General features: G+C 33.8%; 1 protein-coding gene across 7 annotated transcripts; it reads left to right on the top strand.

The window, feature by feature from the left end:
- Positions 1-23,643, top strand: PNISR (PNN interacting serine and arginine rich protein). Of its 7 annotated transcripts, none has more exons than XM_045544064.1 (14): positions 4-131; positions 6,233-6,312; positions 6,706-6,816; positions 7,952-8,070; positions 9,501-9,689; positions 11,021-11,244; positions 12,686-12,857; positions 15,316-15,506; positions 17,069-17,206; positions 18,409-18,508; positions 19,226-19,279; positions 20,405-20,575; positions 21,968-23,054; positions 23,291-23,643. In XM_045544064.1, exons 4-14 carry the CDS (start codon positions 7,983-7,985, stop codon positions 23,319-23,321), a joined length of 2,445 nt encoding a protein of 814 aa, XP_045400020.1. In that variant the 5' UTR covers positions 4-131; positions 6,233-6,312; positions 6,706-6,816; positions 7,952-7,982; the 3' UTR covers positions 23,322-23,643. The 7 variants fall into 7 exon arrangements, with proteins under 7 accessions (XP_045400018.1, XP_045400020.1, XP_045400021.1 ...); XM_045544063.1 differs by lacking the exon at positions 6,706-6,816 and adding an exon at positions 4,633-4,963 and having other exon boundaries at positions 35-131; XM_045544062.1 differs by lacking the exon at positions 6,706-6,816 and having other exon boundaries at positions 1-131.
- The last annotated feature ends 4,120 nt before the right edge of the window (positions 23,644-27,763 follow it).

The raw sequence follows: 27,763 nt of genomic DNA, 5'->3' as shown, positions 1-27,763 counted from the left end.
ATTATTATTCACTTCCGGGTGAGACCAATCGGGCGCCATCTTGTCTTGTTCGTGAAGAAGTAGAAGCATCGAAAGGATTGGAGAGGTATTACAGGAACAGTGGGGACAAGGGTGTTCCGGAACCAGAGTGGGTAAGTGATGGAGAACATTTACACGTGGGCACTTCTCGGAACATTACAGTCCTCTTGGTTTCTGTGGCCAGGGTGGCATAACTTAATCAGGCTGCGTACGCAGCTTGGCGCGACCGCTGGAACCTCATTCCCTTAAAGTGGCGGCGTCCGCCTGACTTCCTAAGTCAAAGCGGTGCTTTCGCTGAAAAGGCAATGTTCCTATTAAAGAGAGTGCTCACGACCCCTCATTCTAAGTTTTCTCTCTGATGAGAAGGGACTAATTGTTGGGCTTCTGACCGGCCGTTAGCACTGCGCGTGCGCAGTGGGAACCCCCTTATGGGGAAGGGGTGCAAGAGGGCGGGGGAGGCGGGGGCCAGAGCTGGAGCTTTTACCATGTGCGGCTCCGACTACGCAGGCGCGGTTCCTGAGTTTGTATTTTTCGTGTGTTCTTGTGCACTGATGAACATTATGTGTTGAGATTCACGAAGGAACCAGATAGTATCCAGTATTTCACTTGCTTTATGTGGTGGGTAGTATCGTCATCTGAACAAATTGGGAACTGGACAAATTTTGATTGCAGATTTAAGTTGTAAACATTCTAGTTTAAGATCTCAATTTCTCATTAATCTTCTTTGCTCCTCCGCACCCAGATAAAACAAAATAAACTTGAATTTCTTATTTGAGGCAAAAACAATCCAGAACACTAAAGATTTGACTTGTGGAATTTTTTTGTAAAGTGTCAAAGGGCTATAGGGAAAGTAACAGTAAATCAATTCTTTAAATGTGTACTTAAGAGCCTCTAAGTTTTTCTAAGTTATTAATAGACATTATTTTTTAGAAAAATTTTTATTTAACATAAAAATTGAGCAGGTGGTACCCATATACCCCTCACAGCACACACAGTTTATCTTCTTATTACATACATCAGTATGGTACATTTGTTACAATTAGTGAACCAGTATTGATAAATGATTATTAAGTAAAGTCCATAATTTATTTCTGTTTCCTTAGTTTTTAACATAAAATCCTTTTTCTGTTCCAGGAGCCCATCGAGGATACCACATTACATTTAGTTGTGATGCATTTGTAGGCTCCTCTTGGTTTTGACCGTTTCCTCAGGCTTTCCTTATTTTTGATGACTGTTATAGCTGAATTGTTTCCCCTCCAAAATTCATACCTTGAAGTCCTAACCTCAGTACCTCAGAATGTGACAGGATTTGGAGAAAGGGTCTTTAATCTTTAAAGAGGTAAAACGAGATATTTGGGTGGACCCTAACCTAATATGACTGATGTCCCTATAAGGAGATTAGGACACAGAGGGAACACCGTGTAAAGATGTAAGAAGACAACCATCTGCAAGCCAAGGAGAGAGGTCTCAGAATGAAACTAACCATGCTGAAACTTTGATCTTGGACTTCTAGCCTTTAGAACTGTGAGGAAATAAATTTCTGCTGTTTAAGCCACCCAGTCTGGTGCTTTATTATGGCAGCCCTAGCAAACTAATACAATGACCTTGATATTTTTGAGGAGTACTAGTAAGGTAATATTGTAGGATGCCCTACTATTGGAATTTGCCAGATATTTTTCTCGTGATTGAAAAGGTGTGTGGATTTTGGAGATGAAGATCACAGAAGTACAGTACCCTTTTCATTACATGCTATTGAGGATATATACTATCAAGGTGACTTATCATGTTGATACTGACCTTGATCACCTACCTGAGGTGGTGCTTGTCATGTTCTCCACTGTAAAGTTACTCCTCTCCGCTTTAATACTGTACTCTTTGGAGCGAAGTTACTTTGCAGAGGCCACACTTAAGGAGTGGAGAGTTGTGCTCCCCTTCTTTTAGAGTGGAATATTTACATAATTTTTTGTAAGTCTTCTCCATGGGAAATTTGTCCCTTCCGTCTCAGTTCTGTGTCTGATGTGAGAAGCATTTCACCATATGCATCAAAGGATAGATGTGTTTCTGTATTTCTTTGATTTGCAATGAATGCTTAAGGATTTTAAAATACTACATTTTAATTCTCATTCATTTCCTTGTTACAGTCTATGAATGGCTTTTGCAAATATTAATGATTGTCATTTAAGCACGGTGCTTTAAGAACCTCAAAGCAATGAAGTTCTAATATAGAGCCATTTAAGAAAAGGATCAGATAAATGATGGTCATTTCTGGTTGTATTAGTTTTTTAGGGATACCGTAACAAATTGTCACAAACTGGGTGATTTCAAGCAACAGAAATTTATTCTTTGACAGTTGTGAATGCTAAAAATCTGAAATCAAGGGTTTGGCCGGCCATGCTCTCTTACAGTTTTAGGAGAGGATCCTTCCTTGCCTCTAGCTAGCTTTTGGTGGTTCCTGTCAGCCCTTGATGTTTCTTGTCTTGTAGACCCATCACTCAAATCTCTGCCACCGTAGTCACATGGCATTCTCCCTCTATCTGTGTCTCTTCTCTTCTTATAAGGACACTAGACATTTGATTAGAGTCCACCCTAATCACGTATCCCCTCATCTTAATTTGAATACATCTGCAAAGACACTGTTTCCAGATAAAGACACATTCACAGGTATCAGGAGTTAGGACTTCATTGTATCTTTTGGAGTATACAGTTCAGTCCGTGACACTGGTGATAGCTTGATTTTTTTTTTCTAGCAGTGTGTGATAGTTTTGATAATCTGATATAAACCTTGGTTATTGATCTTTCTGTTCTTCCCAAATCCAATTGTTTTCCAAGAAAATAACAGTTAACTGGACACTGTAAAGAGAAATATTCTTAGGGAAGTCTTGCATCCTGGCTTATCAGTAATCAAATTTCTCCAAACTTGCAAAGTTGAGCGTAACAGTCTTTGAAATTAAGTCCAAAGGAAGAATGAATAATTTGGAGTCAATTTTTGATGTTACAAAGTCACAGCAGTATTAAAATATCATTTTCATGATTTAATATTAAAGTATTTACTTGATAACATATTTCAGTGAATGAATAAAACATTTAACCACCTAATGTGGACAAAGCACTATGGAGAATTCAAATTATTGTATTTTTTCTGCCCTCAAGATTCTTGTTTGAGCTAAGACAAAAACCATGGGAATTCAATTCAGACTCTCTCTAAGAACTGTACATCATTTTTAACTTATTATGGAAGCTTTCAGACAATGCAGAAGTAGAGGGTAGTGAATGCCTGCCTATCTTTAACAGTTACCAACATTTTCCAAATCATTATTAAACCAACATGTAAATGTCATTTTTATTGGTACAAGTTTATGTTATTTTGTTAAACCATAGTGAAATTTTAAAATGTATATCTTTTTATTATGGTGTCATGTGCCTTTGTATTCCTTCTGTTTTTCAGATACTGCATTTAAGTTTGTAAGTAGTGAAGATTTTATGAAGGAAGAAAGAGTAGGGCTTCTACATCCTTACCATCAGATCACTGATATAATCTTGCTCTTTAATTTTAAAAAATAGCTAATGAAACTCCTTATTAAGCATTGTGCTAGGTGGTGAAACATACATAAAAGTTTATATTAAATATTTGAATAATCCTAGTTTTATACCAAGTCTTCCCTAAAATATGTTTTTTCTACAAAATTTACATGACTCCAAAATTAGTTATCCTGACCAGAGGTACCTTTTATGGATTAGATTATAGAAGTTTACTCCAAATCACGTAAGAAAATGAAACAGAGATCAGGTGATTTGTCCAATGTCTCACAGTTAGATGATTTTTATTGCTTATACAAGTCATTACAGACTGTGCTCATCAGCTTCCTTTGATTCTTTTTTTCTTTTAAAGTCTATATATTTCTAAAAATGTACACTCAAGGTAAAATAATTCAAAGAATACAGAAAGAGATAAAGTAAGTCAAATTTCCCTGATTCCTGTTTCTACTTCCTAGAGCTTACCAGTTTTAAAAGGATTTTGTAACTTAGGAATTTTTCTATTCATAATTGCATTCTTAAAAAGAAAAAGCCTCTAGTGGCATCATTTTTTATGATGTTTCATGTAATTTTTTTTCACTAATACAGTTTGTATATCAATACATATCAGTATATAAAAAATCTGTGTTATTTGTTTTAATGGTAGAATAGAGATCCACTTTACGGTTCACTCTAATTTAACTTGTCTTTAATTAAATGTCACTGAGAGCAGATGTTTACTGTAAGAAAATATGCTGCAGATTTTTGAGTTATGGCATGAGTATGCTCATTTATGGTTTAAGTCCTTGCAGAGGAATTGCTGGGTCAGAAGGATATGCATTTACGATTTTGATAGTCAGATACCATAATGCTAAATTGTTTTTCAAAGAGACTAACTTTGGTGTTACATCTACACTCTCAACCAAGAGTCATCCTCAGTTGCCAAGTCAAGCATCTCCACTCCAGATTTAATTAAAGCATTTTATTAACTAGCCCCTAACTTCTTACTTACTTAACGTTTATTGTCACCTCCTTTGCTTTTTTTTAAATTCTGTTCTGCTTCTCAGTTTTGCATCTCTTTCTGTATTTTTCTCGGCCTAGGTGTGTCAGACAAACATTGTACTACTTGAATAGTAGCTTCCATTAAAATTTTGGGGAAGAAAGCTTTGGAAAACAGCAAAAATACAAGTTTTTGTTTAAACATAACAGAAAAATTACTACAAGTAATACAACTCAAAGTCTTGAAAATGTGCAAGTAAAACCTCTTTGTGCATAGGGAAACTTGGAAGTTTATAATAAAACCTTCAACCCATGATATTTTGAGAAGTAGGAACAGGAAGACAAACTGAGACTAAAGAATTTTTTCAAAGATAACAGGAAATCTATACAAGTCTTAGATTGCTTCTGGAGAAGAAAATGGAGTTGAACAGAAGTAGGTTGGCTTTGTTTTTTTTTTTTTTTTTACCCCCTAATAGTTGTAAACTTGAGCAGTGCTGTCAACAGTGATACTGAGAAACTCCTGATAATGATATTAACCACCACAAATTGAAGCTTCCTGTGCTGAGTTTTCATGTGTTTCTCATTTAATCCTTAACAGTACTCCTATCAGGTGTATACACTTATTATATCTTCCATTTTACAGATTGGAAAACCAAGATTATAGAGTAATTTACCCATGTTCACACTGCTAGTAAATGAATTATAGGTAGGCATCGTGAACCAGAGTTTGTGCTCTGAAGTCTAGGTGACAGGTGATGACCAGAAAACTTGAAAGCTAAAAAAGTTGTCTGTGACAGCCAGTAAACATGAGTAAGAAAAAGAAATATTAATTAGACTGATTTTTGGAAAAGTAAATTTATGTATTAGAAATGATGGTAGGGAGTTATTATACATCATTTTCATTATTAAAGTGGTTTTTGTAAATGCTTGTCTATTTTTAACTTCAGAAGGCACTGTATGCAGCTGATGATAAGGTCTATATTGTATGAGTTTACAACTTAGGACAGAAAAATCTATGCATTATAAGCTGTTAAAGCTTTGTAAAACACAGCAAGCTATGCTTACCCTAGCTTTTTGGTTCTTATGTAGGTCAGCAGCTTCCTTATCATTAACCTTTACACGTAAACAGAAGGAGCTAGAGACCACTCCTTTATGCATTTGGTGTTTGTTTAGTGTTTGCCACATGCAGGATGTTGTCCTGTACCTTATAGAAGATAAAAAAGATGAATAAATTTGTCTTTGACTGTAAAAAGCTGTTGATCTAATGGAAAGAGATGTAAGCCATTTAAGGGACAAACTGTTCCCCCTTTGCTGGTGTTAATTTCTAAACCTAGAATTCCATAGAAGAATTAATTAACTTTATTACTTTTTTTGTACCATTTAATACCAGTTGGATGAGATCTTCTTTTCAAATGTTTGTTGTTCCTTTTTCTCCTCAATCTCTTAATTGTTTACATTGGTTTGTATTGTGAATGAATTAGTCAAGTAAATAAAAGGTATTGAAAGGAAAAAATCATTTCTGATGTATCTTTTTCCTTAACTTTTTAATAGTAAAATAATTACCCATTGTAAAGTTAGTGGAAGAAAAAGTGACTGTAATTTGGAGATGATTGCACTTTCATATTGCATCTCTAGCATTTATTTGTATTTTAATAAATCATGATAATCTATGAACAAACGTATATTCTTTTTTTTTTCCTAGGGCATAAATAATATTGCTGCTATGCTTCCAAGCTATAATCTGAATCAACCTAAATTTTAAGCAGAAGGTGAACCTCTGAGGTCAGTTAAAGTAGCAGTTGGTATTTCTTGTTGGTGTTTCCTATTCATTCATTTATTAATTTTTAATTAAAAGGTTGTAAGTGAAGTTACTTTTCAAGGGCTCTGATGACTCACTTAGCTTTAAAGGGCTTTAAAGGTATGATTGGAAATCAGGAGAGAAAAAAAGATGGGAGAGAGAAAGAAATGCTGAAGAGAGGTTAGAAAAAGAGCTGTATTTGGCTTGGAACAGATACCCAGTCCAGTTGCGGGCCTCAGTTGTGGTGCTATTCACTGCCTATTTTGACCTACTGTAATAATTCTGTTGTAATGGACTGCATTCGTGTAACTAGAGGATGATTACTTTGACTCATAAGTAAAGCAAGGTAACAGAAATGCACCTTCTCTAATTCACAGTGTTCTTCAATTGAGAGATCAGGATCTGCTACTGATAGAACTATACCTGTATAACATTCTGAGAATGCTGCAAAGACTAGAATTGGAAACCCTTGAAAGCCTGCCTGAATTGTATGAGCCAAGTGTCTTGTTAGAGTTAATGTCTCTACTTCCTTGTTAATCTGGCTTTCCTACTTTTTGTGATCCTGCAAAATTAAAGCTTGCTTTTATCTTGATTTAGGATAGAGGAAAGGGTCAGTCTAGTTAGGATTCATTTAGTAAACATTTATTGAATGCCTGTTATTTGCTAAGTCCTGGGATACAAAAATAGAGAAGAAACATGTCCTGCTTACCATGTGTATTATTGGTTCTTGAACAGGGTTGTATATTATCAATGTTAAAGTACAAAGATACTAGACTTGTAGGAATTTTAAACCTTTTATTAGGCAAGTTCTCAAATTAGCTTGCAGAAAAGTGAGCTAGATTTAATAGTTACTAACCTAGTGTACCCTCTCCCCATCTTCTCCATGCCATTTACATGTTAAGAAACCAAGTCTTGGAGACTAATACACCTTTTGGATTTGTTTCTTCTGATACTATCTCATTCCTTTATCTCCTATAATTTTCTTACAATGGAAGTGAGATCCAAAAGCTCAGTTGGATTCAATTAAACATTTTTGGTGAGAATATTCTTAGTGATTCTGGGGACATAATAGACACCTGATAATCTGTGGGGGTGATATTTTGGCAGCCTTTGAGTTTCTGATTTCTCATCAACTTTTCTTCTGAGGTTTCCTAAATCAATTATTTTATTAGGTTTGACAATGAGACAGTTTTCTAATTCTACTCTACATTCTACTGTAACTATTTATGAGGAAGAATTTTTCTTTGTCAGCAGAGCTCTTTGGTTACTGTTTTAAAGAAGTCTTGGTTGGGGGGGAGATTAAGTCACTTTTTTCTTATAGTCTTCAAAATAATTGGATATCCACAAATTTATATTGTTAAAAATTAGATTTTTTTTTTTTGCCTTTTTTGAGCTATATTGATTAGAGCTATACTTGCCTCCAAATTCTGACACCAGCATTAACATAAAATTTTCTGCTTTTGCTTGCCAACCTAAAAATTCCAGTTGCCTCTGGCAACCTATTGACCAGAACTTTAGACCTCTGATGACATAAATGTATTATCATATAATAATTTCTGATGTGTGTGGTTTTAAAATTAAAGAGCTCTCTCCCTAATTTTTAAACTGTTTAATTTATTGAAGATAAAAAATCACATATATTTTGAAAGAAAGGATGTGGGATCAAGGAGGACAGCCTTGGCAACAATGGCCCTTGAACCAACAACAGTGGATGCAGTCATTCCAGCACCAACAGGATCCAAGTAAGGAAACAAATTGAATTTGGAAGGGGTGGGGATAGGGGCTAGATATATGGGGATTGGTAGGATATAGGTGATGAGGTTAAGGGAGATGCAATTAGAATTGGTTTATTGGATCATTTTATGGTCAGAATGTAATCTTTTCTCAGAAATAGCCTTGCAATAGCAGGCAATGGATTTCTCTTTTGCAGACTTCCTCAGAGGGTAGAAAGCTTTTTGAAGATTGTTTTTCTAAAGAAAGAAGTCTAAAATGTGTTGCCTAAGTAGAACATACTTCTGTTAAGTCTGAATCTAACAGTTCTATCTAGATCATATTCCACTGTATAGTATGGAGTATAATTTAAAATTTATGTTTACTATGGAATATTTCCTGCACATACACAAAGATAGAAAGAAGAGTACAGGGAGCCCCCATTTATTATTTAGCTTTAACAGTTATTCATAGTGGCCAATTTTGTTTCATCCATGTGACCCTTTATATTGCTCTGTCCCCACTGGGCTAATCTGATGCTATTTCTTTTTTTTTTTATAGCCATATGGTATTCTGTTACAGGACTGTACTATCATTTAATAAACTCACTTTTGGATGTTTGTTTATAGCTTTTCACTTTTTGAAACAATTAGCATAATCTTGTATATGTATCATTATTCACTTGTCCAATTATTTTCTTAGCAAAAGAGCTAGGTTTGTTAGGTCATAGTTCCACATTTGAAAAATTTTAGACAGACATTGCCAAGTTTAACCCCTAATGGATTATGCTAATTTTATGTTTCAACCAAAGTGTATGATAATGCCTGTTTAATATTCACTAAACTGAGAGGTGAAAAATGTATTCTATTCTACTTTGTTTACTTTATTAATAAATATTAGATCTTAAAATGTTAAGTATACATATGTGGGAAGGAAAAAGGGACAGTCTTCAAGGTAATGAGGACAATGAATTTTGAGTAAAGACTGGTTAAGAAGTTGTTAAGGAGATGTGTTTTGCTAAAGAAGGGAGCCTTGGAGAAGGGCAACTGTGAGGAGGAACAGGAATAGATAGCTACACTTATCTAAGGTCTATAGGCTTGAATGTAGGCTTGGAAAGATGGATAAGACATGTTGAAAAAAGAAATAAGATTGATGATTTTTACGTTCTAAAAAAAACAGGTGATGACTTAAAAACTCAGTAAACTAAGATGCAGGGAATAAATTTCTAACGAGTTTATAACATTAGAAATGTGCTAAGAATGGGGTCCTTTTCTGAAAGTAAATGATTTAAATTATTTTCTAACCTGAAAATGGGTTATTTTCTAAGCATCCTTTCAGCCATAACATGCTGTAAGATTTTAAATCTCTTCTAAAAAATAACTGAGATGCTCATTTTTCGTAGAGACACTATTCTTTTAGCTCCTACACTCTGAATGCTAAATTCTGTGTTAATTTATGTTAGGCCAGATTGACTGGGCCGCATTGGCACAAGCTTGGATTGCCCAAAGAGAAGCTTCAGGACAACAAAGCATGGTAGAGCAACCACCAGGAATGATGCCAAATGGACAAGATATGTCTACAATGGAGTCTGGTCCAAACAATCATGGGAATTTTCAAGGGGATTCAAACTTTAACAGAATGTGGCAACCAGGTTTGTTGTTTATATTTTCCAAATTTTGAGACTTTTTTAAAATAAAATGAGGAATAATATTACATTTTAAAATTTGCTTAGTTTTATGACTTCTTGAAATTAATGCTCCTTAAAGAATAGGCAGTTTCAATTTGATTTGACCTTGACAGTTTTTGGTTAAAATTATTCTGTACTCAGTCTGCTAGCATTGTGGCACTCAGTTTGATTCTTTTCTTGGTTCTTCATTCCTAGGCTGACAGGGGCTGGGAACACTCTGGAAACCTCACTTGGCATCTAGGGAAGAGAGCATTCTTTGTCTCTCTGTTGCAACCTCTGGCCTTTTCAGAAGCAGCACTGGCAGAGTAAAACATGTCTAGCCTCTAATTAAAGAAAAATTGTGTCACTCTGTGACAAATTAGTCTGTCAAATATACTCTGCCCCTACCATCCACCCACCTTTTTCTTCCCTTTTTTGTTCCTTTGTTTGTTTTTTTTTACTTCACTGGTTTAGATTCCTTGATGCTAATTCAGTTTTCCATGGCTTGTGTTATTCTTTTTAATAGTTACTTCAAACTATTTATGGAGGAATCAATCACACATTTGGGTATGCTGATGGTGAAGTCATATCCTCCTTTCCCTATTAATACTTATTGTTTCTCACTATAAGAATGGAAAACTTAGGAATTAATCCCATGATATCATTTTTAAAAAGACAGATAATTCTAATCTTTGATACTGTGAGGTGGTTCATTTCTAGCTTTTGAAAGCCAAATTTCCCCAAGTTTGAAAATGTTTTGGTTCCCAAGTTCAAATTCATAAATGACTCACCCTGGCATCCCCACCTCCTTATTTTACTCTACTGGCTTTCATTGTGGCCCTGGGCAAGTGATTTACCTCTGTGTGCCTCAATTTCCCTTCCTGAAATTGGCAAAAATAATACCTGATTTCTCCCTACCTCACAGGGATGTTGTGAGGATAAATGTGTTGATGGAAGAAAGAAATTATATAAAATCTCAAGGTATTATTTTTGTGGCATTGTACTGAACAAAAATAGAAAAAAATTCAAAAAAAAATTGCTTTGGATTTTGTTACATTCATTAAAAATAATTTTGAGCATTTGGTTTCCATTTGTTTAGGGTATGAATTAAAGTAGAATTAGCTCATTTGAATTATTTATAAGACAGTTTAGTTCATTGTTTATTTTTAAGATATGCAAAAGGAATTTGACCAAGAAGTCATAATATTTTTATCTGTTTCTTTACTGAAAAATCTAGCTTTCTTGAGATCTTAAAATTTTGTGTTTATTTTGTTATAACCCCCTGTTGAATGTTTTTATGCCTAAATCCTAAATAGAATGGGGAATGCATCAGCAACCCCCACACCCCCCTCCAGATCAGCCATGGATGCCACCAACACCAGGCCCAATGGACATTGTTCCTCCTTCTGAAGACAGCAACAGTCAGGACAGTGGGGAATTTGCCCCTGACAACAGGCATATATTTAACCAGAACAATCACAACTTTGGTGGACCACCCGATAATTTTGCAGTGGGGCCAGTGAACCAGTTTGACTATCAGGTGAAAGATATTTTGTTGCTTTAATATTGTAGATGTGCACGTAATCCATTCTTTGGAAGTGTCTCATCAAGAATACCTAAGATATGTGTTTCACTTTTCATACTTGCACAGATAAGCACATACTACTATGTCTCAGAAAAGTTAGCAGTTTTTGAGTATTAAAATCTCATTTTTTTATTTGATTAGGGAAATGGTATAAAGGATCATTTGGGGAAAATTTGGATAAAATGAAAAATGTATAAGTGGAATAGCTATATGATGTTTTGTTTTCTAATTTATAATTTCAAATGGTATATTTAAATGTTAAATAAAAGTTAGAAAATACACAGTAGTTGAATATATTATTTATCAATAATAGATTATGGTTGAGACATGAATAAAACACACAAACATCTTCCTAAGTGCAATTACTTCTGCTATGTAGAGTTATGACTGTTTTTCTAGTGTTGTCATTTTTTTTTCCATTCTGACATATGACATGTTAATGGAATTGTACATAATTTCCTTTGTAGCATCCAATTCATTCCTAGGGACATAGAACTCTATGGGAAATAGTGTCATTATGTGGGGGTTTATTTTCTTTATCCCCTTTGCCAGGGTCTACCCTTAAATTACAGTGCTAGGTGTCATTTTGAAATAACTGATTGCAATTGCAACCTTATAACTGTGCTATCATAATTTAAAATTTTGAAAAGACTCATACATTATTTTACTGATTCTCAGGTATATTTGATAATGGACATATAATATCCACCTTAAGACAGTAATCCTCTCATTAATACATATTCAGATACTTGTATACTCATAGTTGATATACAGATATGAAAGTTTTCATTTTGTTTTTGAAGAATTGTAGTGGCAGAGAACTTCAACTTACCCCACTTCTGCTTGGTAGATCCCATGCTAACAAGACAAAGAGCTCTAATGACAACTGGCCTAGAAAAGGCTCTGAAAATAGCAAAATTACAAAAAATATTTAATAATTATATCTTTGCTTATAAATAAATATGTCTTGCAAGATTATAGAAACAACTTAAGTTTACTCTAAGTAGGAAGTTGAAATTGACAAAAAATTTTCCTGGATTTTCTGGTTAAAGAAAAGTTAATATTTATTTGATGTCTTAATGGTGGTAAAATTAGTTTATAAATGGATTCAGAATACTAAAGTACATATATATCTGTATCTATATATCCTATACTTGAAAATAGCTTATCAGCTGGCTATTAGAAGGCTCTTTGCATTGACATAAGCAAAAAATCTTTCTTAAGAAAAGTAAGCCTAGGTTCTTGGGGCTACAGAAGTATCGGTGGATATTAGAACCGTGGAATTCTTGGATTTGCTGCACACATGGATTTCTACTGTCCCAGTTCATAACACACGTGTGTCCCAGAGAGTGTATTGTATTAATGTGAAGAAAAATAAACTGCAATACTCTTTCAGCATGGGGCTGCTTTTGGTCCACCGCAAGGTGGATTTCATCCTCCTTATTGGCAACCAGGACCTCCAGGACCTCCAGCACCTCCCCAGAATCGAAGAGAAAGGCCATCATCATTCAGGGATCGGCAACGTTCACCTATTGCACTTCCTGTGAAGCAGGAGCCTCCACAAATTGGTAGCTATTTAACTAAGTTTAGTGCACCACAATTAATATGACTTTTTTATCATATAAAAATGGTATCTTGTTTTCTTATTTTTAATTTTAATTTTTTTAATTTTTAAATTTTTTTGTAGAGACAGGTTCTCACTATGTTGCCCAGGCTGGTCTCAAACTCCTGGCCTCAAGCGATCCTTCCGCCTCAGCTTCCCAAAATACTGGGATTACGGGCAGCCCCCCCGCCTACCCAATGTCTTGTTCTCTTAAATTATTCTACTACTTCTGATGTGTTAGGAATTGATACTTTAAAACACTACTATTTTATAGTCACAGACCTTAAAATTAAAAAACAATACTGGTCTGAAGTACAAAAAGTTCAAATAATTTTTTTTAAATCTTTACCTTAAACTCCAGATTTTGTGATGAAATATAAATTTATAATGGCCACAGCATCTTATGTTTTTCAGTGTTGACATGTCAGTTCATTATGTAGTTACATATGAACCCTTCCCTTTTTTAAACCCCTTACTGTTCTCTGTCTACTCTGAGGTCATCTGATATATGCCGCCAGATTTTCCTTTGATTATTTCACTTTCCCTAAGTATTTTGGCAGAAGATTCTAATTTTTAAATATTAGGTCATTAAATATGAAATGTCTGATTTCAAATTGAAAGTATAGTTTATTATATCTCAAACAAGAAGCAGTACAATTAATCAAAATATGCACCTAACCTATTGATGCGGTTTTGCTCACTTAATGGTAGCTTGTTTATGCCAGCAGCAAAGAAGCCTAGAGAGTGAGTGGCGATGAAGTCAAGAAAGGCATTTTCCACAGCTTGTTGAGAATTGAATATTTTTCCTTGCTGGAAGTGGTCCAAAGCCTGAAAGAAGTGGTAGTCAGTTAGTAAAAGGTCTGGTGAATATGGTGGATGACAGAGACTTTCCAAGTCCAGCTGCTGTAGTTTGAGAGGCATTGTTTGTGCGATGTGTGGTTGAGCGTCGTCTTGCAAGAGGATTGGCCTGTCTCTATTGACCAATCTTGGCTGCTTCATCTCAAGCATCCTCCTCATGTTATCTAATTGGTTGCAGTAGATACCTGCTGTATTCAATTGACCAGACTTCATGAAGCTACAGTGGGTAATACCAGTGCTGGACCACCAAACAGACACCAGTTTTTTGTTTTTTTTGACGAATATTCAGTTTTGGACTGTGTTTTGGCACTTCATCTTTCTCTGACCATTGTGCCGAATGGTCGTGATTGTCAAGATAATCCATTTTCACCACGTAAAATGATACACTGTAGAAATGGTTTGCCTTTATGTTGTGACAGCATAGAAAGGCAAGCTTCGAGACAGTTTCTCTTCTGATGCTCCTTTAATTCATGTAGAACCCATCTATCCAGCTTCTTTACCTTGCAGATTTGTTTCAAATGGTCCAATATTGTTGGAATAGTAATGTCAAACCTTGCTGCAAATTTACACGTAGGTTGAGATGAATTCTCTTCCACTACAGCTTTCAGCTCATCATTATCTACCTTGGTCTCAGCTTGCCCATGTGGCTCATTTTCAAGATTAAAATCACCAGAATGGAACTTCTCAAACCATCAACATACTGTGCCTTCATTACCCAAATCCTTCCCAAACACTTCGTTGATATTTCAAAGTATGGGACTCATATTTTAAAATAACACAAATTTTTGACTTATCCATGGTTTCACAAAAATTGCTCTAAGAAAAAATGTGAAAGATAATCACAAGGCAAAACATGCATTTGAAAGACTGAGGATTTACCTTCACAATAAGCATAAAACAAGAAATGTCAAAATGTCAGCGATATCAACTGTCAAACTTAGTACTTAAGGAAATCGGATATTTCATACTTAATAACCTATAACATATTAGAGCTAATTATTTTCAGTGACAAATAACATATTTATGCCACTTTATGTCTGGAAAGTCCCAAATCATCCAGCATTTAATGGACTAGAACATTTAAGTCTTTCCTCTTTACATTTTAGGAAGATTCCTTTTTTAAAATACTAAATACTTCTTTAGTTGAATTCTTACTTGGTGTGAAAGTGAGACTTGCCCTTTTGTTTGACTGTATTCAGTATTCATATTTTATGAAGGAGCTTAGTATAAGCATTGGTTTCTGAATAAGCACACATCACTTAATTTCTTTGAGCCTCAGTTTTCTCACCTGTAAAAGGAGTTGAGTGATCTCTGAGAGCTTTTTCAAGGATTAAATGAGATGATTTAATGTGCTTTCATTGTGCCAAGCACATTAAATCATAGGTATTAGGACAGTGTTCCCTGCTATTACTAAAAGTAATGGTTTTTAAGAAAAGTGTGATGTTTAATGAGTGGTTTTTTCAATTTACTCACAATGTTTGTAGAAATTCTGGAATAAGGACCGCATGTGTTTATTATGATTTTTACTTAATTGACTTGTAAATATTTTTTTCCATGTGAAACAGATGCAGTAAAGCGCAGGACTCTTCCAGCTTGGATTCGTGAAGGTCTTGAAAAAATGGAACGTGAAAAACAGAAGAAGTTGGAGAAAGAAAGAATGGAACAACAACGTTCACAATTGTCCAAAAAAGAAAAGAAGGCTACAGAAGATGCTGAAGGAGGAGATGGCCCTCGTTTACCTCAGAGAAGTAAATTTGTAAGTAGCAGCCCTTGACATGAAACTGTATGTGATAATTTTGTCTGTGTGAAAAATTTGTTGAGATAAATATTTTAGCCTAAAGTACTAGGGTTCCTAAAATTAAATTCAGTAAGTATATTGGGGATTATGTTTTTATGTATGTGTTAATGAGGGTAGAGCCAGGAGAAAAAGGGGACAATGAGTTTATAAACATTTCATTCCAGAGAGAGTCCATGGATGCTGGATAGATCTTATCTTGATACACAAGTCTGTATTCATTCATTGGGGTGCAGTTGACTCCCTGGTGGTGGATTATAAAACAAGACTACATTAAAATGGCAATAGAGAAATAAATCTGCCTTTTTATGAATATTTAAATACTTACTATACTTGAGAATGTAATAATTTTTATTGTTTTTGACATGAGTATGGAAAGTAATTTTTAAATCTTTATTCAGTTAGATGACATGAGTGGTTTAGGAACTTTTTTATTCAGCAGTAATGTGCTGCTATCTGATATGACAGGAACAGCACTGCCCAATATATAACTTGTGAAATGAGTGTTTCTGCCAAGGCTATTTTCTGCTTTAGAAATAAGTCTCTAGAGCAGGGTAACTAGATTTTGGCAGACATTGGTTTTGCTTAAATTCTATAAATTACTTTTATTTTTCCCAAAAGACCCATTGCCAAAGCTGTATTTTTGTTCTGGATGTTATGAAAATAAGAAAAAACAGAAAAACACCATTAAACTTTATGTTTTTTTAAATCTTTACATGAAATATTAGATTTCCAGATTTGATTTTTTTAATGTGTCAAAATAATTGGAGATTATCCTCCTTCCTTGCTTCCAAATGTCTTTAGACTTGTGTTACATATGTTTTTCCCCTGGTTCAGATAGTTTTTCCATAGTACTATTTAGGTAGTCATCTTGTCTTTTATTTAGTAGGATTATTAAGAGTGACTAGGAGACAGTTCTTTGGCTAAGGAAGGGGGGTAGTACACTATCTGGATACTGAAACCAAAAAGTGTACAAAGACAGGGACAAACTGCTGGCATTTCCTCAATCTGAAGTAGACCTCATATCTTCTCTATATAGCTAAAAAGCAAGTTTTACTAAGTTTTAGGGCCAGTTGAAGTCTTGGAACTGATTAGAGATTTTTTCATTTAAAGTCACTGAATTTTAGGTAAATAGCTTATAAGATATAGCAATAAAATTATACTGAATAATATGTATGTGGTCCTATCCTAAGTTCTACAAGCCACTCATTTCAGGACCATCATAGACTGGGGATGATGTTTTCTGGTTATTTAAAAAATAAGACCAAAATTGACTAAGGAAAAAATAAAATGGAAAAATTAAAATAATTGGTTTCCATCAACTATCTTGTAATCTTAATGTTTCTTTCCAAGTAATTTAAACTGTTTAAATTACGAAATAAAATCTGTAGTACAAAAATGTAATTTAGAAAGCATTTTTGTTTCATAGACTTTAATCCAGGGTTTTAAATATTTGATAGGAAAGATAAAGATTTTATATTATATAACATTAATTTGGGCTATCATACTGTTACTTCCTACAGGATAGTGATGAGGAAGATGAAGACAATGAAAATGTTGAGGCTGCAAGTAGTGGAAAAGTCACCAGAAGTCCATCACCAGTTCCTCAAGAAGAGCAAAGTGAACCAGAGATGACTGAAGAAGAGAAAGAGTATCAAATGGTAGAATGTTAAATTTCTTGTAATGTATAAGAATTTATTTTGTATATGATTTTTTTAAACTATTGGTTGACTATCTTCAACGTTTAAACTAAGTACTCTGAGTTATAAAATGTTTATTTGTATATAAATTTGCTGGGCAAGTAATGTCTACAAAATCAGATAACAGTTAAAATACAAAACGACAGCCTATAAAGCAGTTATTGAGCCCATTTCCTGATACCAGTGTTGTAATTAAACAATATTTTATTCTGTGAGACCAAGAGAACATTAATTGATCTATTATTTTCTAAAGTGTTTTTTTTTTTTTAAATAGAAATACTGAAAAGGGTTAAAAGAATTCATAGAAAAACAAGTTTGGGAAGCACTGGGTTTGAACACAGTTAAACATATTTCCTCATTGTAAGAATTTTTGGAACCTTTATTATTTATAGTGTATTAATATATATTGTCATTTCTTGAGTCTGGGACTATGTGCTATTTTTCCTGTATTGAAAGACCAGTGATCTTTGGAATGTATTTAGAAGATGCTGATTCAGTTACTTTCATTTTAATAGATGGGTAATCTGGAGCTCAGAAAGGCTAAGGGACTAAGAGTTAGTCTGCGTTTCAAACAGTTGTTGGTAGCCAAGCCAGGGCTAGAATCCATCTCTTATTTCGAGTTTAGTGTACTCTCCATTTTATATCATATTAACTCTAACTTAACGGTTCTGTCATAGTATATTAGTGTATCACAGTAGTCAAGAATAAAAGGACTTCATCTGGTAGAATGGAATAACATCCTTTTCCTCATTTTGCTTTTTTTCCCCGTGCAGATTTTTAACCTAACCTTGAGAAGTGACTTAAACTAGTGTTGTACTGCTTATCAATATTACTAAATGAAGGGATATTCTTACCGATTTAAAACATCTATAGAAATTTTTATTAACAGGAACTTTTAAAAAATGTTTTGTCTCTAGAAGAATTTAGTGTCTTTACTATATAGGTAAATCCATGATACTGTTTAAATTGTTCCATATGATTTTGAAATTTTTTAAAGTTTTGATGCTTTAGAATAATGTTCAAGATACTCTGTTCCTTGGAATGGCTGATCTGATCTCTAAAAATGTTTTATAAATGGCTTTGCATCTTAATTTTTTTGAAAACATCAAACTGTATTAGTAACTATAATAATTAGAAACGGTATATAAAATATTCTTTTTTAGATGTTGCTGACAAAAATGCTTCTGACTGAAATTCTACTGGATGTCACAGATGAAGAAATTTATTACGTAGCCAAAGATGCACACCGGAAAGCAACAAAAGGTATATTGTGGATGTTATTGGTTTTGTTTTTCTGGGGATATTTTGCTTTTGGTGACTATTTTGGACTTTTTTTGTTGTCCTCGTTGAATTACTATCAGATATTTGAATATTCTCTTGCATGTTTTAACTCTTTGGGAAAGATCAGATTTGTAGACACCATATTAAAATTATAAATATTTTTGTTTTATCTGACCTACCTGAGTACAAATTAGCAATCATGCTGTTGTCCTCTAAAATGTATTGTGGAAAATTTTTGATGTTCAATTTATTTCACCTGATTTCTTTTTATAGATACTATGGTATTGGTGTAAGACTTCTAATACAATTTATTTTGACTTACGAATTTTGAATTATGAACCTACAGTTTTCACAGTTTACCAGTTATAATTCTTACAGAAGCAAGTGATCCCCATATTTTTAGTAACACTTTAAAAATGTATTGAAAACAAAAATTATGTGCCAATATCTCAGAAATAGAAATACAGATATACTGGTCAACATTTTTCTTCATTATAAACCAATTTCAACTCACATCAGAATTACAATTTCAAAGCCAGACATGCTACTGGTTTAAAATGAATGTTGTGTTTTTAATGTTTCTTCTCTCCCCAAAAAGCAGCAATAGTAGTAGATTTAACAATACCATAGACTCTCATGACTATGAAATCGTGGCTATTTGTGTTAACATGTTGTTCCTGTTGTTGATGTGATACAAAGCTCCTGCAAAACAGCTGGCACAGTCCAGTGCACTGGCTTCCCTCACTGGACTCGGTAAGTGTTCTCCTTATTTGTGAGAGGGCCTAAAGGGAAAATCACACTTACCTTGTCTCTCTACATGTTCTGTTTTGAAATTGTACTATTCCTACTCAGTTGATAAAATCCTAGGTCCTAGGGTTATATCAGCCAATAAAAGATTGGCCTTTTTTTGACTAAAGCATTCACAGTGGGAATATTATAAATATGATGGCTAATTCATAGTTTATTGGGGCAAGTTGTAATGGAGGATTTCCTCATTAATTGCTCCAATATATGCATATTATATATATGATATAGATACACATACAGTTTGTACTTCATAGTTCATAATTTCGCCATGATAGTATCTAAGCTCACTTTCAGAATTATTGCATACATGCCTTAGGGAAGAACCTGAACACTAATGCTTTTAATGACTTTTATATAGATTGTGATGCAACAAGTCAAATTTTAACATAGAGGAAAGGGTTCATTTTATAGTAGATAATAGTAGTGATGTGTTCATAATTTGCTATTTGCATGATATATTATCAAGGCTATAAAAGCTTGAATTTGCCTTTTCTACCTCTTCATGTCAAATAGGAACAACAGAAATGGGTAGAACCAAATGCCCATGTGGTTTTGTTATGATTATTTAGATTACTTCAGGGTGGGGAGTAGTTTCGGTACCATATCATTTCTGTATGAGTGAGAAATACAGTATTCAAATTTTTTTAGGGAAATATTGCTACCTGGGATTCCTAAACTTTGAACAATGGAGTGAATTTTAGAAATATTTTCAGGCTCATCGTAAATTTTATTAAGGTAGTTGAATTGATGAAGCTTTATTGAGGCTTTTTTACTGCCCTGTTAAATGATTTTATTGGTTAGTATGAACAGTAAAACAAACCCATTATCTTGATTCCTTTATGGTGAGAAATACATGAAATATTTCCGAAAGAACAAGATACTAAGTGACTGTTGCCTGAGGGTTCTGTGAACTCAGGCATTTGAATTTTTACTTCTCCCCACCCCGAATAAGCATATTCTTCCAGGAAAAGGCAATGAAAAAAATAAATGAGCTTTCTTCTCAGACCTTAAAAAGTTTTTAGTGCTTACTACAATTTTTTCATAATGATAGACTGAGCTTTATGCACACAGGTGGACTGGGTGGCTATGGATCAGGAGACAGTGAAGATGAGAGAAGCGACAGAGGCTCTGAGTCTTCTGACACTGATGATGAAGAATTACGGCACCGAATCCGGCAAAAACAGGAAGCTTTTTGGAGAAAAGAAAAAGAACAGCAACTATTACATGATAAACAGATGGAAGGTATACCTTTTAGACTTATGTAGTTTTTGTCCAGTTTTGTGCGTGTTTATTTTTTAACCAACCTTAAAAACATCAAAGGAAAGAATCAAGCCTAGATTTATAAATAATATATGATATAACTGAAAGTAAGGTTACAATATTTTGTTTGTTTTAGGAGCCATTGATATCAGTGGCTATAAGCCAAGGTATTTAGGATATTTTTATTTCTTGTTAAAATTCTTGAAATGAAAAAGAAGACTTTTGAAATGGGGAAATATATTTGTAAAACTATTGAAAAGTAATTTGTAGGTGGGATGTGGTGTGGTGCTCACACCTGTTGTAATCCTAGAACTTAGGGAGGCCAAGGCAGGAGGATCTTTTTAGGCCAGGAGTTCGAGACCAGCCTGAGCAACATGGTGAGACCCCATCTCTAAAAAAAATAAATTATCTGCATGTGGTCATGTGTGCCTGTAGTCCTAGCTACTTGGGAGGCTAAGGCAAGAGGATCACTTGAGCCTGGGAGTTTGAGATTACAGTGAGCTGATGATGCCACTGCACTCTCTAGGCTAGGTGACACAGTGAGTTCCTGTCTCAAAAATAAAGAAATAAAGAAAAGTAATTTATATGCTTTCTTCCATGTGAAGATGTAAAAAAAAAAAAAAAAAAGTAATTTGTAGCTAGGATATTTAAGGGTAACAGAGAACCTAGTTTTTTTTATTAAAAATGCTTTCTATGAGTACAGTTCTTAAGAGTTTATACAGTAATAGTAGGAATAATGAAAAAGATATTTATTTAGAATTTCTTCTTCGAACAATCTTACTTGGACAATTTGAAAGGTAATTACTGAGTTAGCAGAGTTAGCGGTTTAAAATTCTCTATAAATTCACTTACTTACCTTTAAATTACTTTAATTGGACAAACAGAAATCTTTTCTTACTTGCTTCATATGCACTTCTACATTTTGATACTCTATTGGTATATTGTCCAGGGGGTAACTAACTATATGTAGTGGTTGAGCACTTGAAATGTTGTGGCTAGCCCAAATTGAGATATGCTGTGGAGATAAAATACACAATGGATTTTGAAGACTTTACATGAAAAACCCCACCAGCATATCTTACTATTCTTTTTAATTCATTATGTGTTGGAATGATAATATTTTTGATATATTGGCTTAATAAAGTATTAAAATTAATTTTACCTGTTTCTTTTTACTTTTTGATGTGGTTACTAGAAATTTTTGAATTACTTATGTGGCTTGCACTCTACTTCTGTTAAACCGTGCTCTTCTACTGTTATAGTCTGGTAGCTTGAAATTTGGTAGTATGGGAATTTTTCATTTCATATTGATTTTTCTTAATGGTTGTTTTTTTCTCTCTCTTTTTTTTTTGTTTGTTTTTTTTTCTGTTTCAGAAGAAAAGCAACAAACGGAAAGGGTTACAAAAGAGATGAATGAATTTATCCATAAAGAGCAAAATAGCTTATCATTACTAGAAGCAAGAGAAGCAGACGGTGATGTGGTTAATGAAAAGAAGAGAACTCCAAATGAAACTACATCAGTTTTAGAACCAAAAAAAGAACATAAAGAAAAAGAGAAACAAGGAAGGAGTAGATCAGGAAGTTCTAGTAGTGGTAGTTCCAGTAGCAATAGCAGAACTAGTAGTACTAGCAGTACTGTCTCTAGCTCTTCATACAGTTCTAGCTCAGGTAGTAGTCGCACTTCTTCTAGGTCTTCTTCTCCTAAGAGGAAAAAGAGACATAGTAGGAGTAGATCTCCAACAATTAAAGTTAGACGTAGCAGAAGTAGAAGCTACTCTCGCAGAATTAAAATAGAGAGCAATAGGGCTAGGGTAAAGATTAGAGATAGGAGGAGATCTAATAGAAGTAGCATTGAAAGAGAAAGACGACGAAATCGGAGTCCTTCCCGAGAGAGACGTAGAAGTAGAAGTCGCTCCAGGGATAGACGAACCACTCGTTCCAGTCGCAGTAGGAGTCGAGATAGGCGTAAAATTGATGATCAACGTGGAAATCTTAGTGGGAGCAGTCATAAGCATAAAGGTGAGGCTAAAGAACAAGAGAGGAAAAGGGAGAGGAGTCGAAGTATAGATAAAGATAGGAAAAAGAAAGATAAAGAAAGGGAGCGTGAACAGGATAAAAGGAAAGAGAAACAAAAAAGGGAAGAAAAAGATTTTAAGTTCAGTAGTCAGGATGATAGGTTAAAAAGGAAACGAGAAAGTGAAAGAACATTCTCTAGGAGTGGTTCTATATCTGTTAAAATCATAAGACATGATTCTAGACAGGATAGCAAGAAAAGTACTACCAAAGATAGTAAGAAACATTCAGGCTCTGATTCCAGTGGAAGGAGCAGTTCTGAATCTCCAGGAAGTAGCAAAGAAAAGAAGGCTAAGAAGCCTAAACATAGTCGATCGCGATCCATGGAGAAATCTCAAAGGTCTGGTAAGAAGGCAAGCCGCAAACACAAGTCTAAGTCCCGATCAAGGTAGTATACTTTTTAAAGTATTTTGTCTGATTTTTTAAAAAATTTGACTGAATTTATTCAAAGTTGAAAGTGTCCTTTCTCTCTCTCTTTAATAAACTCAGTTTGGTACTTGATAAATGATCATAGTCTTAAATAATGTTAGAAATCCTATATAATATTATTTATTTAAAATTGTAGATTTTTTGTTTAAAATACATTTTTATTTTTAAATTTTGTCTTTTCCCTTTTTTTTTCAGATCAACAACCCCTCCCCGTCGTAAGCGCTGAGGAATGATGTGGCAAGAATGCCATGATGTTGTTTAAAAAAATTCCATGAGTTTTAAGGGCTTGTCTCATTATAGAGGCACATGTGGCTGTGTAGGTGAAACCAGAATCTTTTTTTTTTTTAATCTGTAAATAGGTGTACTTTTTTCAATGCTGCTCCAAGTTACTTAATAGGATTTCTTTGTATTACATTTTTTTCAAAAAAAAAAAAATAGTGCATAAATAAGACTATAAACATGCCATTCTCTTTCAGCTGTAATGTTCTTAAAATTATTCTTGAATGTACTGTGATGTCAATAAAGCTCTTTAGTTCATTTTTGTTAAACTCTTGCACCTTAATTTTATGATTTTAATCTAAGGAACGTACTTTTATAAAAAGGCAGCTGGAATTTTGTATAACAGGTTTTAAAGGTACTTTCTCTCACCTCCCCAAAGAAAATGGTTTTAACTTAATAGTTTGTCAAAGTTTGTAAATTGTACCCCTGGACTTTTGTCAAATTCCAACTTTAAGGGTGTGGAAGAGGGCTAGAAGTAGACCTTTACTTTTCATTTGGAAGCATTTAACAGCTTTCTAAAGATTTCCTTTCTATTTTGGGGATTTTCAAGTAATATATTCTTTGTGTGTAAAGTATGGTTCACTCCTGTAAAATGAAATCACTGCAATCAGTCAAGCCCGTGCACCCGTAGAGTTATTTTTAAGGAATGATCATGTTTGACACTAATAGTTAAGTCTGGAACTATATTCTACGGTCACCCACTTCTGTTTTAAAAGCATATTTAAACACTTTGGGGTTATTATAGAAATAAGACTCAATTCAATATATTTATTTATATTTTTAAAGTATAATATGACCTCAACTCATTGGAGGAATGCTGTATTATGCAGGTTTGTGTCAATTTCTTAACATTAAAATACTCTGATTTTATCAGTTTCTTCAAATTGCAATCAATGAGTGGTTTAGCTGTTTTTAGGCATTCATAACTTACGAGTGGAATGGGCCTCTCAAAGCATTTTAACTTAAGTGCTCAACTGCTTTCAGGGTCCATTTTTATATGATTATTCACTTAAGCAGAGATAGATGAATCTCTGAAAACAAATGCTTTTAAGTTTTAATTTAAAACTAAAAACGGCAGGTGCAGGACACAGAAAAGTTTTAAAGTATGCCTTTTTACCAGCAATAGTTCATTTTAAAAATAATGCCAGATTTTTGCCAAGATCAGTGTTTCCTCAAAATTAAGATAGAAATAGAGATTTGTACAGTGTGCTCTTGTACCTCTACATAGGTTCTTATATAATTTTGAATAGTTACGCATTTATCTAAAGTAAATAAATCAAATGTGAATAAATGCATGTTTACCAAAATGGCTGTTTACAGTGCATTTAGTTCTGATATTTATGAAGATGACATTTCACAGAATAACTTTAAAATAGTTTGGAATTCTATGTAGTTTAGACATCAGTGACATCTGGAGACAAAGGAAAATGTGCAATATTTTTTATGTAGGTGAGCTAACAGTGTACCTGTTGCAGAATTATCTAATTAATTTGTAATAGATAAGTTGTATAACATTTTCATATCTTAAAATGTTTTTTAGATCAATCTTGAAGTGAAATATTTTCAAAATAAAATTCTACAGAAAAATTCTTTTGGCTATGATATGCACATTTTTGGGCAAGATATAAACTAAATCCAAAAGTAGTATTTGACAGTTTTATTTACTCTGCCGTAATTTGCAAACTTCTTATCATTTAAATTTGTAGATTTTTTTTAAACTGTCGTGTTTGTGATTATTAATGGATACATTAGTGTTACAATTTGAGTTTCTCAGATTTTTATTGAAAATTTAGAAAATTCATTATTTCCTTGACATGTGATGTAGTATTTATTTACCTTGAGTGGTAAGATCTTATAAAATAGGGCTTCCATGATTTAAAATGTGAATGCTAAAATTTACATAAGTTAATTAGATGTATGGTTTGGTTATGAAATCTTTTCTAAAATAACACCACCAGAAAATTAATAGATTCAATTTTTGAGACAATCATTGGTCTGGATTCGTTAATAAAAATGTCTTCTTCAAGAGATTTTCTTTAAAATATTTCTAGTGTATTAATCATACTTTTGTGGAGTGGGGGTAAACCACACCATTAACGAAATAAAATGTAATTTGGAAGAGGTAATTATAAGATTTGTTTCAGCCCCCAAAATATAAATAAAGATTGGTGTGGAATCTCATTAGTGTATGTTTTCTGCCATTTTAAATGTCTTTTTTAGCATATGCTTTTAATGGTGTAGTCCCAAATAGGTAAATTTCCCAAGCATAGTCTATTTTTAGTGTCTGAGTTATTTTGCTTCTTTAAAAAAAAAACACAAAGTGTAATAGGAAAGAATTTTTTATTGTATTTGGGAATTTTTACATAGGAGACATATTAGGTCCCAAGTCCCTGTAGCATTGCCTTATGGAAATCTTTACATTTAAACTGAGTTTTTCTTCTCCTACACAAATTACAATGTATTTACAATGTATTTAAGTTTCTAAAATGTACTAAGTACAGTCATGCAGCACATAATGATGTTTCAGTCAATGATGGGCTGCATATACAATGGTGGTCCCATGAGATTATAATATGGTATTTTTACTGTACCTTTTCTATGTTTAGGTACACAAATACTTAATAGTATGTTACAGTTGTCTACAGTATTCAGTACAGTAACATGCTGTACAGGTTTATATCCTAGGAGCAATGGGCTATATACCATCTAGGTTTGTGTAGGTACACTCTGTGATGTTCGCACTACAACAAAATTGCCTAACAACACGTTTCTCACAACATATCCCCATCATTAAGTGACGTGTGACTGTATAGTTTAATGGAAGTGTATTGGATTGAGCTAGCTTTGCTACTTGATGTGTCTTAGGCAAATCACTAAATCATATGGGCCTCAACTTCCTCAACTGTATAAGGGAGGAATTTATCTTGAAGGCCTTAGACATGTCTAGCCCCTTAAGTTCTTCAGTTTTAAGTAGAATTGTTTATAATGTCTGAAATCTAAAAGGGAAAAATGGGCTTTTAATTAGCTCTTAAAATAGCACACATGTGAGTTATATTAATATTTATACCATAAAGGTTTATCAGGTATCATCCATAGAGGTTTTTGTAAACACACATTGGTTAAATCTGCCACAGTACTCTGAGTTACCAATTTATGTAGAATTTTTGAGTAAATAAGAAAATTTACCCGTTAAACTGAGTGGATGTGTATCATTTCAAAGGGACAAAACAGCTGTAAGGAAGTAGTACACCCTTAACTTGAATGAAAAAATTTATGTGTATGAAATTATAAAATTGAATTACAAAATATTAAATAGGTATTAGAGTTTTATAGCAAAATAAATATGTAACCTCTAGTTTACAACACCTTTATGGATGAGGCTTATAGCAGTAATCTGGGAAATAATCTCCAGCAATGGCCACATACTGCATTACAGCCAAGACTCTACAACATAGCTCAGGTTTAAGAGTCACTGGAAAAACCTTCTGTTGATGTTTATAGGGAAAAGTACTATGAACTAGTTTTGCATAGCTGAGTCAAACTAGTTCTAGAGGTTCAAAAGGCCTTTGCTGCCTGTCAGTGTTAAGGCAAATCAGATTCCCTTTTCCTATTGAACTGAAAATGAAGTGAGAAGGCTCTGAAGCCCAGTGAGGTGTGGTACATTCAAAGAAAATATATTTAAATAAAGCTCTTAGAACCTTATTTAATCATACTTGCATTTTGCTTTTTCCTTGGATCTGTCACTCCAACGAATAAATACAACACGTGCTAAATTTTCTTTTGTGCAGAGCTTTCTGCCTTCATTTGGAGAGATGGTCATGTATCTAAGGAGAGAGGAGCTCCGAAGAGGATATAGCAACTGAAAAGTCTGCAACCACTCTTAGGGAGGAGGTCAATATTTAGCTAAGGAGCCATAAATGAAAGACTATTCTTGAGTAGTAAATTTCACTAATTCGAAGAGAGCTTTAACCAATTTGATCCTGCCTGTTCAAAATATAACGTGATTTTTTGCCTTCATTGTTGGAGATTTATCATTGTTCTTACCCAAGGAAAGGCTTTTTGCACATTTAGAAGTAAAATGTTAACTGATCACTGTTCCTAACTCCAAATGAAGTTTGCCTAGACTGATAACAGTCTTCTACTATATGATAGATACATTGTCCAGGATATTAGGTCACTTGCAAAAAATAAATTTTAAATTTGGACTTTCAACCCTCTGTGATACTTGAGTGACTTGAAAGGTTAAACACCACCACCCCTAGGGAAGAAGCGCTTCCATACTTTTGTGATTTTAAGCATTAGGATCAGTGTTTTACAGGAATATAGATGTCCATGAGAAGACAGCTGGTAAATATGAAATAGAGCTATATGGGAATAAAAGACCACGTA

Source organism: Lemur catta, chromosome 2, assembly GCF_020740605.2.
Source record: "Lemur catta isolate mLemCat1 chromosome 2, mLemCat1.pri, whole genome shotgun sequence".
Classification (NCBI taxonomy): domain Eukaryota; kingdom Metazoa; phylum Chordata; class Mammalia; order Primates; family Lemuridae; genus Lemur; species Lemur catta.
Note: the sequence above shows the minus strand (reverse complement) of the source record. Positions and strands in the feature narration are given on the sequence as shown.

Bases quoted from the DNA above. Each gene is read 5' to 3' on its own strand.
- PNISR (XM_045544062.1), top strand. From the start codon at position 7,983: ATGTGGGATCAAGGAGGACAGCCTTGGCAACAATGGCCCTTGAACCAA. The intron at 11,245-12,685 runs GTGAAAGATATT...ATACTCTTTCAG, and splicing joins TGAACCAGTTTGACTATCAG to CATGGGGCTGCTTTTGGTCC. The intron at 19,280-20,404 runs GTAAGTGTTCTC...TTATGCACACAG, and splicing joins GGCTTCCCTCACTGGACTCG to GTGGACTGGGTGGCTATGGA.